Here is an 11031-nt window from a genome sequence, read left to right as displayed (position 1 = left end):
GGAGATACCGGCACCGAAGGGGCACCGAGAACGGGGGGCACCGGGGGATATACCGACCCCGGGAGGGCCCCGGGTCCTGCTGCCGCCTCTGCCCGTCCCGGTGCCAACACCGGGGCCTCCCTCCTCCGTGTGTGTCCCCCCCCGCCTTTCCCCCGCCGGCGGCCCCGGGAGCCCCGGGGAGGGGAGAATATGGAGGGGGGGGGGGGGAGGTGCGGGGGGCGCCCGCGCTATTTTTAGCCAGGGCCGAGGGGGTATTTTTAGCGCGGGCGCCGCGGTTGCGTCAATGGAACCCCGCGTGCGTCACGGCCGCGCCCCCGCCGGAACCGCCCCCCCCCGCGCCTTCTACGGCGCCGCCGTGCGTCACGGGCCCGCGCGCCGCCCCGCGCGTCACCGAGCGCTTAAGAGAAAGTAGTGGCGGGGCCGGAGCCCGGCGGAGCCCGCGCAGCGGCGGCGGCGGCGGCGGGAACCGGAGCGGGAACCGGAGGCACCGCCGCGCCGGTAACCCGGGTACGGGAGGCTAGTGGGGGGGAGCACCGGGACGCGGGATGTCCCGGGGGTACCGGGGATTAGTGGGGTTGCGCGGCACCGGGAGGTGTAAGGGGTTGGGTGTCCCGGTGGTACCGGGGGCTCAGAGCGGTGGGCGTATTGCAAAGGGTATGGGGTAGGGTGTCACGGGTGGCACCGTGGGGGAGCCGGGTCGGGAGTCCCCGGTGGCGCCGGAGGGAACCGGAGGTATCGGAGGGGTTGGGTGTCCCGGTGGTACCGGGGGCTCAGAGCGGCGGACGTTTTGCATAGTGCATGGGGTCGGGGCGTCCCGGCGGCACCGGGGAGGGGAGCCGGGACCGGGGCGTCCCGGCGGCACCGAGGGGGGGGAGAAGCCGGATCGGGGCGTCCCGGCGGCACCGGGGAGGGGAGCCGGGATCGGGGCGTCCCGGCGGCACCGGGGGGGGAGAAGCCGGATCGGGGCGTCCCAGCAACAGCGGAGGGAACCGTGTCGGGTGTCCCCGTAGCACCGGGGGCTCAGGCCGGTGGGCGTCTTGCAAAGTGCATGGAGTTGGGCGTCCCGGTGAAAGGGACCGGGCGGTGTGCGCCGGGTGGTGCTGCCACTCGGGGGTACCCGGTAGCACCGGGGAGAGCCAGGCTGGCAGAGCGAGGGGTCCCGGTCCTGGGGGTCCCGGGAAAAACCCAACGCCGGGCTCCGGGAGGAGCCGTGCGGGACCAAGAGCCGTTTCTCGGGGCTGTCCCCAGCCGTACTGGGCTGCGGGGCTGGTCCCCGGTCCCGGGACCCCCCGCCACGGGATCCGACTGCAGCCAGGGAGAGCCCGGAGGCTGCGGGGGGGGCAAAGCCACCCCCAAACCGGCCATCACCCCGGGAGCCCCGAGCAAGAACGGTCACGGAGCCGGAGCGGGCAGCACGGTGTAGGCAGGACTGCGTAGGCAGCAGCGGGGACGTTGCGGTGCGGGCAGCAGCGGGGACGTTGCCTCGCAGGCAGCGCAGCGCAGGCAAGCCCACCCGCTGCCCGGGCAGGCCTGGCAGCGGCTGCATTTTGGCAAGGCAAAGCAGCAGGTGCCAGCAGAGTGGTGGGCAGCGTTACCCGCCCCCGGCACTGCCGGCTGCTCTTGCCCGTTCAGGGCCCGGTGCCAGGGGCTTCCACCAGCCCACGCGGGCATTGGCCTCCGGGCCCCGGACACGGGCAGCTGCCTGTACTCCCAAATGAGGAATCTGTAATTACTGCCCGGGCCGTGGGCAGCGCTGGGGCAGCTGCGGGAATTTGTGCCCTGTTCCCCCGGGGGGTTCGTGGTAGGGGGGACCCCAAATGCCACCAGCGAGCGGGTGAGGGCAAAAGCAGATGAATAAGGAAGCGGTGACCGCACTGGGTGCTGCTGCCTGCTGCTTCCCGGCAAACCCCACGCCGGGATCGCAGGAAGGGTCAAGGCTTTGCATAACCTGGCCGGCAATTTGCAGCCGGGATTTGCATGCAGGCACGGAAAGCTGCCGCCGGCAGAGCCGCTGTCCCCCGCTGCCATGTCCCCAGCACGGCCTCGTGTCCCCTGGTTGCGTGTGGGGACAGGGGGCAGCTGGGGGGGTCACCATCCCCTCTGAACCCACCATCTGAGCCTGGCACGGCCCTGGTCCCTGGCAGATGGACACAAACCCCACCGGGGTACCGGGAGTGGGCTGGGGGCTGGTGCCACTCTCTGGGTGCCAGGGCTGGACCCACGCTGGGTATTTTTAAACCCAGCTCCCCAGATGGGTATCGGCTTTCTGGGCACCAGCAAAAGCTGCCCAGACTTGGCTGGGGGGAAGCCGGGGGCCGGCAGGTGAGCTGGCAACAGTGCCATGCCGGGGCTTCGGCGGATGGGGGCCAGGGGCGGTGTGACCTTTAAAGGTCTGCGAGATGAATTACATTATCGTCTTGCCATCAGGGTCACTTCTGGCTTGGCTTTCAGCTGGACCCAGGACTCCTGTTACGTCTTACGTGGGGCCAGATCTGTGCCACAGTGCCGAGGGGCTGCAGGGTGGGCTCCTCTCCCCGCCGCAGCCGGCGGGTCTGGCTGCGTTTTGCTTTTCCAAAGGGCTCTGAAACGGGTGCGGGGGGGGAGTCAGACCCTTGAGCCCTGGTTCAGCCCAGGCTTCGGCTTTCCCTGGCCGGTCCCGGGGCTCGGGAATCCACCGGCCGCATTCCTCCCTCCTTCCCTTTCGGTGGCTTTGCTAAGCCAGCGTTTTGGGCAATGTCCTTTGCGCCCATTGGCTGGGGTATGACCTTTCCCGGGGACGGCGGTGGCCACCACTGGGCAGCCAGGGGCTCGGAGGGTCTGGCTCCAGCACGAGGGGGATCCTGGGGAAGCCCCCGCGGTTCTGACCCCGTCTCCATCCTCTGCCCGGGATGGAGGGGCCACGGGGGCGGCAGGGACGACGGTGGGGTCCCCGCTGACGCCCTGCTCTCCCCGCAGAGATGCCCTGCATCCAGGCGCAGTACGGCACGGCGGGCGCCGGCCCCTGCGAACGCTGCCCGACAGAGTTGCTGAGCCCCGACGGTGGCCGTTTCCCCATGGAGGTGGCCGGAGCAGACCTGGCGGCCGCCCCTGCCCTGCCCAGCTTCAGCACCTTCATGGAAGGCTACGCCGGCGAGTTCGACGCCTTCCTCTACCAGCTGCCGGCCGGCAGCCAGCCCACCGCCGCCGCCGCCTTCAAGCTGGAGGACTTCCAGGTGTACGGCTGCTACCCCGGTGCCTTTGGCGGGCAGCCGGATGAGACCCTCTCCTCCAGCGGCTCGGACTGTTACGGCAGCCCCTGCTCCGTCCCCTCGCCCGCCACGCCGGGCTTCCAACCGCCCCAAGCTCCGGGCTGGGAGGGCTCATTTGGGGCGTACTCGCCCCCACCGAACTACGACGGCGGGCGGCCCTGGGCTGAGCCGGCCAAGGGCGGTGGGTCGCAGCCCCCCTTCTTCACCTTCGTCCCCCCGGCACCCAGCCCTGGCGGGTCCCCCGGGACCCTGAAGGGGCAACCGGGCCCCTCGCCCCGCCTGGACCCACGGCTGCTGGACACGGACGCCTTTGCCCTGGCCCAGGGCTCCCCCGGGGGCTTTGCCGGGCTGCCCCTGGCCCCCGCCTCACCGCTGCTGGAGGGGCCGGCGCTGGCCCCCACCAAGGCCCGCAGCCCCGGGGCGGGCGAGGGTCGCTGCGCCGTCTGCGGGGATAACGCCTCCTGCCAGCACTACGGCGTGCGCACCTGCGAGGGCTGCAAGGGTTTCTTCAAGGTAAGGGACCACCACCACCGCCCCCCCCCCCCCGATCCACTGTCGGGATGTTCCCACAGTGCTTTGCAGCAGCGGGAGGATGCTGAGGGTCACCCTGGGGAGGAGCAGGGCAGGGAGCGCAGCCCCGGGAGCCCTCCCCACGGACGCGGAGCCGGATGCCGGGTCGGAGCGGGAGACGGGGGAGGACAGAAGGGCTTTTGTTCGGCGGCTTGGTGCCCCGGGCTGAGCTTGGGCCGCTCCTTCCCCGTCCGCAGCGCACGGTGCAGAAGAACGCCAAGTACATCTGCCTGGCCAACAAGGACTGCCCCGTGGATAAGCGGCGGAGGAACCGCTGCCAGTTCTGCCGCTTCCAGAAGTGCCTGGCCGTCGGCATGGTCAAAGAAGGTACCGGGGTCCCATCCTGGGGTGTGGGGGGGTCCCAGCAAGGAGTGGGGAGGCCCCACTCTGCAGCCCACCTGGCTGCGCTGAGGACACACACGCTCATTGCACGTCCCTCACCGCAGTGGTCCGGACCGACAGCCTGAAGGGGCGGCGGGGCCGGCTGCCCTCCAAGCCCAAGCAGCCACCAGATGCGTCCCCCGTCAGTCTCATCACTTCCCTGGTGCGGGCGCACATCGACTCCATCCCCAGTGCCACCAAGCTCGACTACTCCAAGGTAGGAGCGGTACCATCCTGCGCCCTCCCCGGGGCTGTGCCGAGGCCGGATCCTGACCCCGTTCCCATGGCAGTTCCAGGAATCGGTGCCGTGCCAGTTCGAGAAGGAGGACTCGGTGGACGTGCAGCAGTTTTACGACCTGCTCACCGGCTCCATGGACGTCATCCGCAAGTGGGCTGAGAAGATCCAGGGCTTCGCCGAGCTGCCCAAGGAGGACCAGGACCTGCTGCTGGAGTCAGCCTTCCTCGAGCTCTTCATCCTGCGCCTGGCGTATCGGTAAGACCCGGCACGGTGCGGTGCAGCGGGGAGCCCGGGGCTGTGCGGTTTGGGGTGACGTGCGGTCGTACCCGCAGCTCCAAGCCGGAGGAAGGGAAACTCATCTTCTGCAACGGAGTGGTGCTGCACCGCCTGCAGTGCGTGCGGGGCTTCGGCGAGTGGATCGACGCCATCCTCGAGTTCTCCCAGAGCCTGCACCGCATGAACGTCGATGTCCCCTCCTTCTCCTGCCTCGCCGCCCTCGTCATCATCACAGGTGAGACCCTCTGCCCGCTCCTTCCCTGCCTCTGTCCCCTTCCCCACCCTGCGGCCATCACCCTGGCCTCACGCCTCCGCGCGTGCGTGTGTGTTCCCCAGACCGCCACGGGCTGAAGGAGCCGAAGCGAGTGGAGGAGTTGCAGAACCGCATCGTGGGCTGCCTGAAGGACCACGTGGCGGCCGCCGGGGCCGAGCCGGGCCGCCCCGGCTGCCTCTCCAAGCTGCTGGGCAAACTGCCCGAGCTGCGCAGCCTCTGCACCCAGGGCCTCCAACGCATCTTCTACCTGAAACTGGAGGACCTGGTGCCACCACCGCCCATCGTCGACAAGATCTTCATGGACACGCTGCCCTTCTGAGCCCCCGGGTAGGGGGGCTGCCACCAGCCCTTGACCTGCCCCCCCCCCCCCCTTCTTGGGGACATTTGGGTCCCCCCCCTCAGATGCCTGGGTCCTCTTGGGGACACCCAGGTCCCCCATGTGCCTTCACGGCGCCGGGCGCAGACGCACAGCACCGCCGGTGCCTTTCCCCCCCAGGGGGGGACATCGCTGGCGCGGTGCTCCCCTTCTCCACTGTAAAAATGCCCCCATTGTAAATAGCGAGCGGCCGGATCCTGTACAGAGTGGGGAGCGCGGGGGTGAGGAAGGGGCTCCAGCCCCCCCAGCCTCATCCCCCTCCCCTTTATATTTTTTTTCTTTTTTTTTTTTTTTTTTCTCCTCTTTTGGCCTTTTTCTGTATATAAACTTGTACGTACATTGAGAGCCACTGCCAGGGGCTGTTTCTCTCGTGCGTCTCCCCAGTAATATCATCTGTATTTAATATATGGTGATTTGGAAGGGGGGGTGACAGCGGGCTGGGGACAGCTGGGGTGCCGGAGCTGCACGTTGCCCACGCCGCTGCCCTTGAACCGTCACTCACCCCCGCGGCGGCGGCTGCCGTGGCCCCACACCTGTTGCCCGCCTGATTTATCCTCCCCAAAATAACCGGGAAGCGTGACCGGGTCCCCCCCTCCCTGTGTCCCCAGGGATGTGGCCATTGGCAGGGCCAGCCCCAGTGGCGGGGGGGGGGGGGGGGGGGCAGTGATGGGGTTTGGGGTCCCTGTCCCAGGCAGGGGGTCTCAGGGAGCTGGGGACAGGGCATGGGTCCTGGTGCGTGGGGGGGGGGGGACATGCTGGGCTGGCACGGACCCCTGGCTTGTCCCCTTCATCTTACTGGGGACAGCCTGGCCCCGGAGCAAATGTTAATGGGGACACCAAGGGCCGGTGCCGAACAAGGGCCACATTGAGGTGCTGGGCCGGGGGGGCCCCGCGGCGGCGTGCAACAAGGGCCCCTCTGTCGTGTGTGTGTGTCCCCCCCCCTCACCGCCCGCCCCCGCCACGGGGAGAGCGCTGACGCACGGCGAGGCCGCGGCCGGGGGTCGGTTTGTGGGATGGGGCGAGGAGGGGGGGGGCAAGGAAAGCCTTGGGCAGCAGGGATGGGGAGGGGGCACAGGGTGGTCTACCGGCACGGCATATGGCTCTGCTCCGGCTGTGGGACAGGAGCAACCGTGCCGTACCGCGTGGCAGGAGCGGCTGCGCCATGCCGTGGGGCAGGAGCGGCCGTGGACGGCTCAGCAGCCGCCCGTCCCAAAGTCCGTCACGGTGCCGACCCGCACCCCGAAGCCACCGGGGAGGGCAGCCCTCGGCACTTCGGGGTCACGGCGGGGCGGTGGGTCCCCTGTCCCCTTCCCCACGGCACAGGGCTGGTTTCTGCCCACCTTGTCCTCAGCCCCGTCCTTGTCCCCATCCCGTTGGCAGGGACTGCGGCGGGAGGGACGGGGCCAATGGTGCCAGCGGGGCCAGGTAAAAATAGCCCCGCGGCCGGCTCCAGCCATGCCGGTTGCCCCAGGGGCTGCACGGCACAGACACATGTGTCACGACGTGTGCCCGGTCTTCTGCCAGGTGACATGCCACGGCCACCGCCCTCCCTGCTATTTACACCAGGACACGTGTCCCCACGGCCGTGTGGGGGGCCTGATGCCGAGACCGGACAGGGGACACTGGTGTGATATGGGGTCGGTGTCCCAAATCCCCATGGCCCTATGTCCCCCATGTCCATCCATCCTTCTCTCCCCCATGTCCCTTTCTCCAGTATCACCGGTATCCCTGTGCCCCGTGTCCCCTGTCCCTCGTGTCCATGTGTCCCCCATGTCCCCCATGTCCATCCATCCCTCTGTCCCCCGCATCCCTTTCTCCAGTATCCCCGCTGTCCCTGTGCCCTGTGTCCCCTGTCCCTTGTCTCCATGTGTCCCCTGTGTCCCATGTCCATGTGTCCCCCGTGTCCCGTGTCCATGTGTATCCCGTGTCCCCTGTGTCCCCCGTGTCCCTGTGTCCCCCATGTCCCCCATGTCCATCCATCCCTCTGTCTCCCGCATCCCTTTCTCCAGTATCCCCGCTGTCCCTGTGCCCCGTGTCCCCTGTCCCTTGTGTCCATGTGTCCCCCGTGTCCCGTGTCCATGTGTACCCCATGTCCCCTGTGTCCCCCGTGTTCCCCCGTTGTCCCAGATCCTCGTGTCCCTCCTTTCCCCATGTCCCCATATTGGTGTCCCCCATGTCCCTGTGGCTCCCGTGGCCCCTGTGTCCCCTCTCCCCATGTACACCCCCGTGCTCTCTCCTTGTCCCTTGTTGTCCCCCCGTCCTGGGTCATGGCCCTTGGGGGGGGGTCACCGGGGTCACCGGGGGTCACCGGACCCCCAGCCCCTCTGCAGTACCGCCGCGGAGCCTCCGGCCCGGGGGGGGGCGCTGTGCGCTTAGGAGAGCCCCGAGGAAGTGAGCCGCTCTGCACCGCCCTATGCCCAGCTCTGTGGCGTCCCTTCCCGGAACGAACCAAACGGGTAGCGATGCGGAAGGGGGGGGGCAAGCCGCGGAACGGGAACGGCCATTCCATTCCCGGGCCTCACCGCGGCCTAAAACGGCATCGCTGGTCACAGCGTGAACGAAACGAGGTGTAGATTGAGGAAATACGGCTGCTGCAGCGGGAGGCGCCGCCGTTTCGGTAAATGGTGTGTGCCGACCTCCCCCCTTACCTAGATGGGCTGCCCCACTTCCCTCCTCCCCGCCGTCAGATGGTCGGTCCCGGGCGGTGAGTGCGGGCCCGGCCGGCGGCGCTGAGGGGGCCGCGGCCCCGGGGGAGGGTGAGGGGGGCTGGGACCACGGGAGAGGGTGAGGGCAGCTGGGGGCCGAGGAGGAGCCGGGGTCCTCGAGGGTGAGGGGGTCTGGAGCTCTGCGAGGGGGGAGAGTCGGTGAGGGGGGGGCGACGTCTGGGGCCCTGTGGGGTGTTTGAGGGGCCCGGACCGGGACCCCTGGGCCCCTGAGAGGTGGGGGGGGGGGGTCGGACCGTGACGCCTGGGTCCCTGAGAGGTGGGGAGGGCACACACTGGGACACCAGGGTTCCCAGGGAGTGAGTGAAGGTGGGTGGGTAGAGGGGCTGTTGCCCAAGCGGGGGCACAACTCACCCCCCCGCCAACACCCTTTTTTCCCTCACAGGACCTGCTGTAGCACCCCCCCGGAACCACCCCTGCCATGAATTGCCGTGCGGAGGTGCTGGAGGTGTCGGTGGAGGGTCGGCAGGTGGAGGAGGCCATGCTGGCGGTGCTCCACACCGTCCTGCTGCACCGCAGCACCGGCAAGTTCCACTACAAGAAGGAGGGCACCTACTCCATCGGCACCGTGGGCACCCAGGATGTGGACTGTGACTTCATTGACTTCGCCTATGTCCGCGTCTCGTCCGAGGAGCTGGACCGGGCCCTCCGCAAGGCCGTCGGGGAGTTCAAGGTAAGGGAGCCTCACGGGGACCCATTGGGGATGAAAGCGGGAGCTTAAAATCCTATAGGCTGTGCCATGTCCTTGCCTGGGAAGGGAAAGTCAGTCCCTGGCCCTCCCTGAGCCAGGCCACATGCTCTCTCGGCAGGACGCATTGCGCAACTCGGGCAGTGACGGGATGGGGCAGATCTCCCTGGAGTTCTACCAGAAGAAGAAGTCGCGCTGGCCCTTCTCAGATGAGTGCATCCCCTGGGAGCTGTGGACCATTAAGGTGAATGTGGTGAACCTGGCTAACGAGCAGGAGCGGCAGATCTGCCGGGAGAAGGTGGGTGAGAAACTCTGCGAGAAGATCATCAACATCGTAGAGGTGATGAACCGCCACGAGTACCTGCCTAAGATGCCCACCCAGTCGGAGGTGGACAATGTCTTCGACACCAGCCTGAAGGACGTGCAGCCTTACCTGTACAAGATCTCCTACCAGATCACGGACTCCCTGGGCACCTCGGTCACTACCACCATGCGCCGGCTCATCAAGGACACGCTGGCTCTGTAGAACTGGGTGCCATGAGGCAGGTTCACCCCGCATGGTGGGACCTCTCCGGCACAGCCCCTGGCTCTTTGGGACAGCATCTCTGCTTGGATCCCTCCTCTCCACCTCCAAAAAGCCTCTGCAAGGAGCTGGACTCAGCCTGGTCCTTAATTGGGGGTTGCTGCTGGTTTGGTTTGCACTGCAGGGCGCTTGCCCATCCTGGAGAACCGGCTCCGCAGCTCCCAGGGGTGGTGAGTCCCCAGGGCGGGAGGTGCTGGTTGGCGCTTGCGGCATTGGCTTGGCGCTGGCCCCAGCAGAAAGCGGTGCTGGGGATCAGCACGGGGAGGGGATGACGTCTGAACCCTGTCCGGCCCCACCTGCGGCTGCTCTCTAACTTAATTTGCTCGGCACAGCCAGTGCCAGCCTCGTCACCGCATGTCACCCCTGGTGGCACCCCTGTCCCTGGGACTGAGCCGCTTCCCTGCGGGGCCTGGAGACGAGCTCACTGCCTCCTCTGGGGCAAAAATAAAGTATTTCTCCTTTCACGTGGAGTCTGGTCACGTCCTGGTTGTTGATGGGGCCAGTGTCCATGGGATGGGAGGGAAATGGGTGCCAAGGCTGAGCTGGGGGACCCCACCGTGTCCCCGTGCGGTGGGGCTCAGCGGCTGCAGTGGGGAGAGGCAGGGATGGGGGGGGCTGACACCCCTGGTCCGGGTCAGTGCTGCCTACACCCTGGGAGCGGTACCCCAAGTGGGGCAGCCCTGGCTGCCCCCCAAGCACACCCAGGGGAGGGGATGGGGCGAACCCCCTTCTGTGCAGGACTCTGCACTCCTCCACTGCACCAAGGGGGGGGCAAAGCTACTTCCCTCCCCCGGGGTGGGGCATCTGCTGGGCACCAGCTTCTCAACCAAGCGAGGGGGGCTGCGCGGGCAGCTAAGACGGTCCCTGACATCACTTAAACCCTCCCTGTCCGTCACCGCTCTGCTGCCACCGCCCTGCTCGCCAGCACTCTGCTCCTGGGAGGAAGAGGAGGAGGAGATGAACTCCACGCTGGCGCAGGCCAGCGCCTGGGGGGACACGCGGGTGGCCGAGGCTGCCCAAATTGCTGTCGTCCTGGTGCTCTGCCTCACCGTCACCTTCGCCATCTTCTTCCTCGGCTGCAACCTGCTGCTGCAGGCGGAGAGCCTGGTGGCAGCCCCGGCGCAGGGAGAACAGCAACCATGCCATGAGGCTGAGGGAGCTGCCGAGGGGGCGTAGGGACCAGCCCGAGCCCAGCGGATGGATGGATGGATGGACGGATAGACAGATGGATGAACAGCAGCATCTTTGCCCACAGCATCTTCGATGGCACTTGGGGACGGAGCGGGACGGCGCTGGGTACCACAGCGTCCCCGGCTTGTACAGATGGATTAAAAGGCAACGGGGCCAGCGGAGCTGCTGGGGGAGCCGGTCCTGGGCCAGGTCTGGATCTGGCCATGGGCGCGGCAGCACTGGTAATCCCCCTCAAGAGGATTAGGGGAAACTTTTATTCTGTTTCAGGGCTAATCCCTGGGCTGGTGGGGCAGGCGCTGCTCGTGGCTCAGGGAGGGAGACCAGGCACCTGCCCTGCCACGGGGTGGGCTGCATCCTGCCCCACTGTGCCATGGCTGCACAGCTGCTGGGGGGGGTCTGGGGCCACATCCTGCCCCTCCCAGCCCCTTATACCCCGACAGCAGAGATGCCAGGGCTGCATCCTGCCTTCCCGAAACCCTTTCT

General features: G+C 67.8%; 2 protein-coding genes across 4 annotated transcripts; both read left to right on the top strand.

The window, feature by feature from the left end:
• Window positions 1-376: 376 nt before the first annotated feature.
• NR4A1 (nuclear receptor subfamily 4 group A member 1) lies at window positions 377-5708 on the top strand. The gene is made up of 7 exons (XM_075049475.1): window positions 377-507; window positions 2956-3761; window positions 4016-4145; window positions 4265-4416; window positions 4490-4692; window positions 4770-4948; window positions 5050-5708. Exons 2-7 carry the CDS (start codon window positions 2958-2960, stop codon window positions 5304-5306), a joined length of 1725 nt encoding a protein of 574 aa, XP_074905576.1. The 5' UTR covers window positions 377-507; window positions 2956-2957; the 3' UTR covers window positions 5307-5708.
• Window positions 5709-7988: 2280 nt separating this feature from the next.
• Window positions 7989-9827, top strand: ATG101 (autophagy related 101). Of its 3 annotated transcripts, none has more exons than XM_075049913.1 (3): window positions 7989-8067; window positions 8472-8759; window positions 8896-9827. In XM_075049913.1, the coding sequence occupies exons 2-3, from the start codon at window positions 8508-8510 to the stop codon at window positions 9298-9300; spliced, it is 657 nt and encodes a 218-aa protein (XP_074906014.1). In that variant the 5' UTR covers window positions 7989-8067; window positions 8472-8507; the 3' UTR covers window positions 9301-9827. The 3 variants fall into 3 exon arrangements, with proteins under 3 accessions (XP_074906014.1, XP_074906013.1, XP_074906015.1); XM_075049912.1 differs by having other exon boundaries at window positions 8065-8119; XM_075049914.1 differs by lacking the exon at window positions 7989-8067 and adding an exon at window positions 8094-8147.
• The last annotated feature ends 1204 nt before the right edge of the window (window positions 9828-11031 follow it).

This window comes from Buteo buteo, chromosome 17, assembly GCF_964188355.1.
Source record: "Buteo buteo chromosome 17, bButBut1.hap1.1, whole genome shotgun sequence".
Taxonomy (NCBI): domain Eukaryota; kingdom Metazoa; phylum Chordata; class Aves; order Accipitriformes; family Accipitridae; genus Buteo; species Buteo buteo.
This window is presented reverse-complemented; position numbering and strand designations above follow the sequence as displayed.

What these genes read in the sequence shown, in the direction of transcription:
- NR4A1 (XM_075049475.1), top strand. Translation starts at nt 2,958, where the DNA reads ATGCCCTGCATCCAGGCGCAGTACGGCACGGCGGGCGCCGGCCCCTGC. An exon ending in GCTGCAAGGGTTTCTTCAAG is followed by an intron (nt 3,762 to 4,015) that starts GTAAGGGACCAC and finishes CCCCGTCCGCAG; the next exon opens with CGCACGGTGCAGAAGAACGC. An exon ending in CCAAGCTCGACTACTCCAAG is followed by an intron (nt 4,417 to 4,489) that starts GTAGGAGCGGTA and finishes TTCCCATGGCAG; the next exon opens with TTCCAGGAATCGGTGCCGTG.
- ATG101 (XM_075049913.1), top strand. Translation starts at nt 8,508, where the DNA reads ATGAATTGCCGTGCGGAGGTGCTGGAGGTGTCGGTGGAGGGTCGGCAG. An exon ending in AGGCCGTCGGGGAGTTCAAG is followed by an intron (nt 8,760 to 8,895) that starts GTAAGGGAGCCT and finishes CTCTCTCGGCAG; the next exon opens with GACGCATTGCGCAACTCGGG.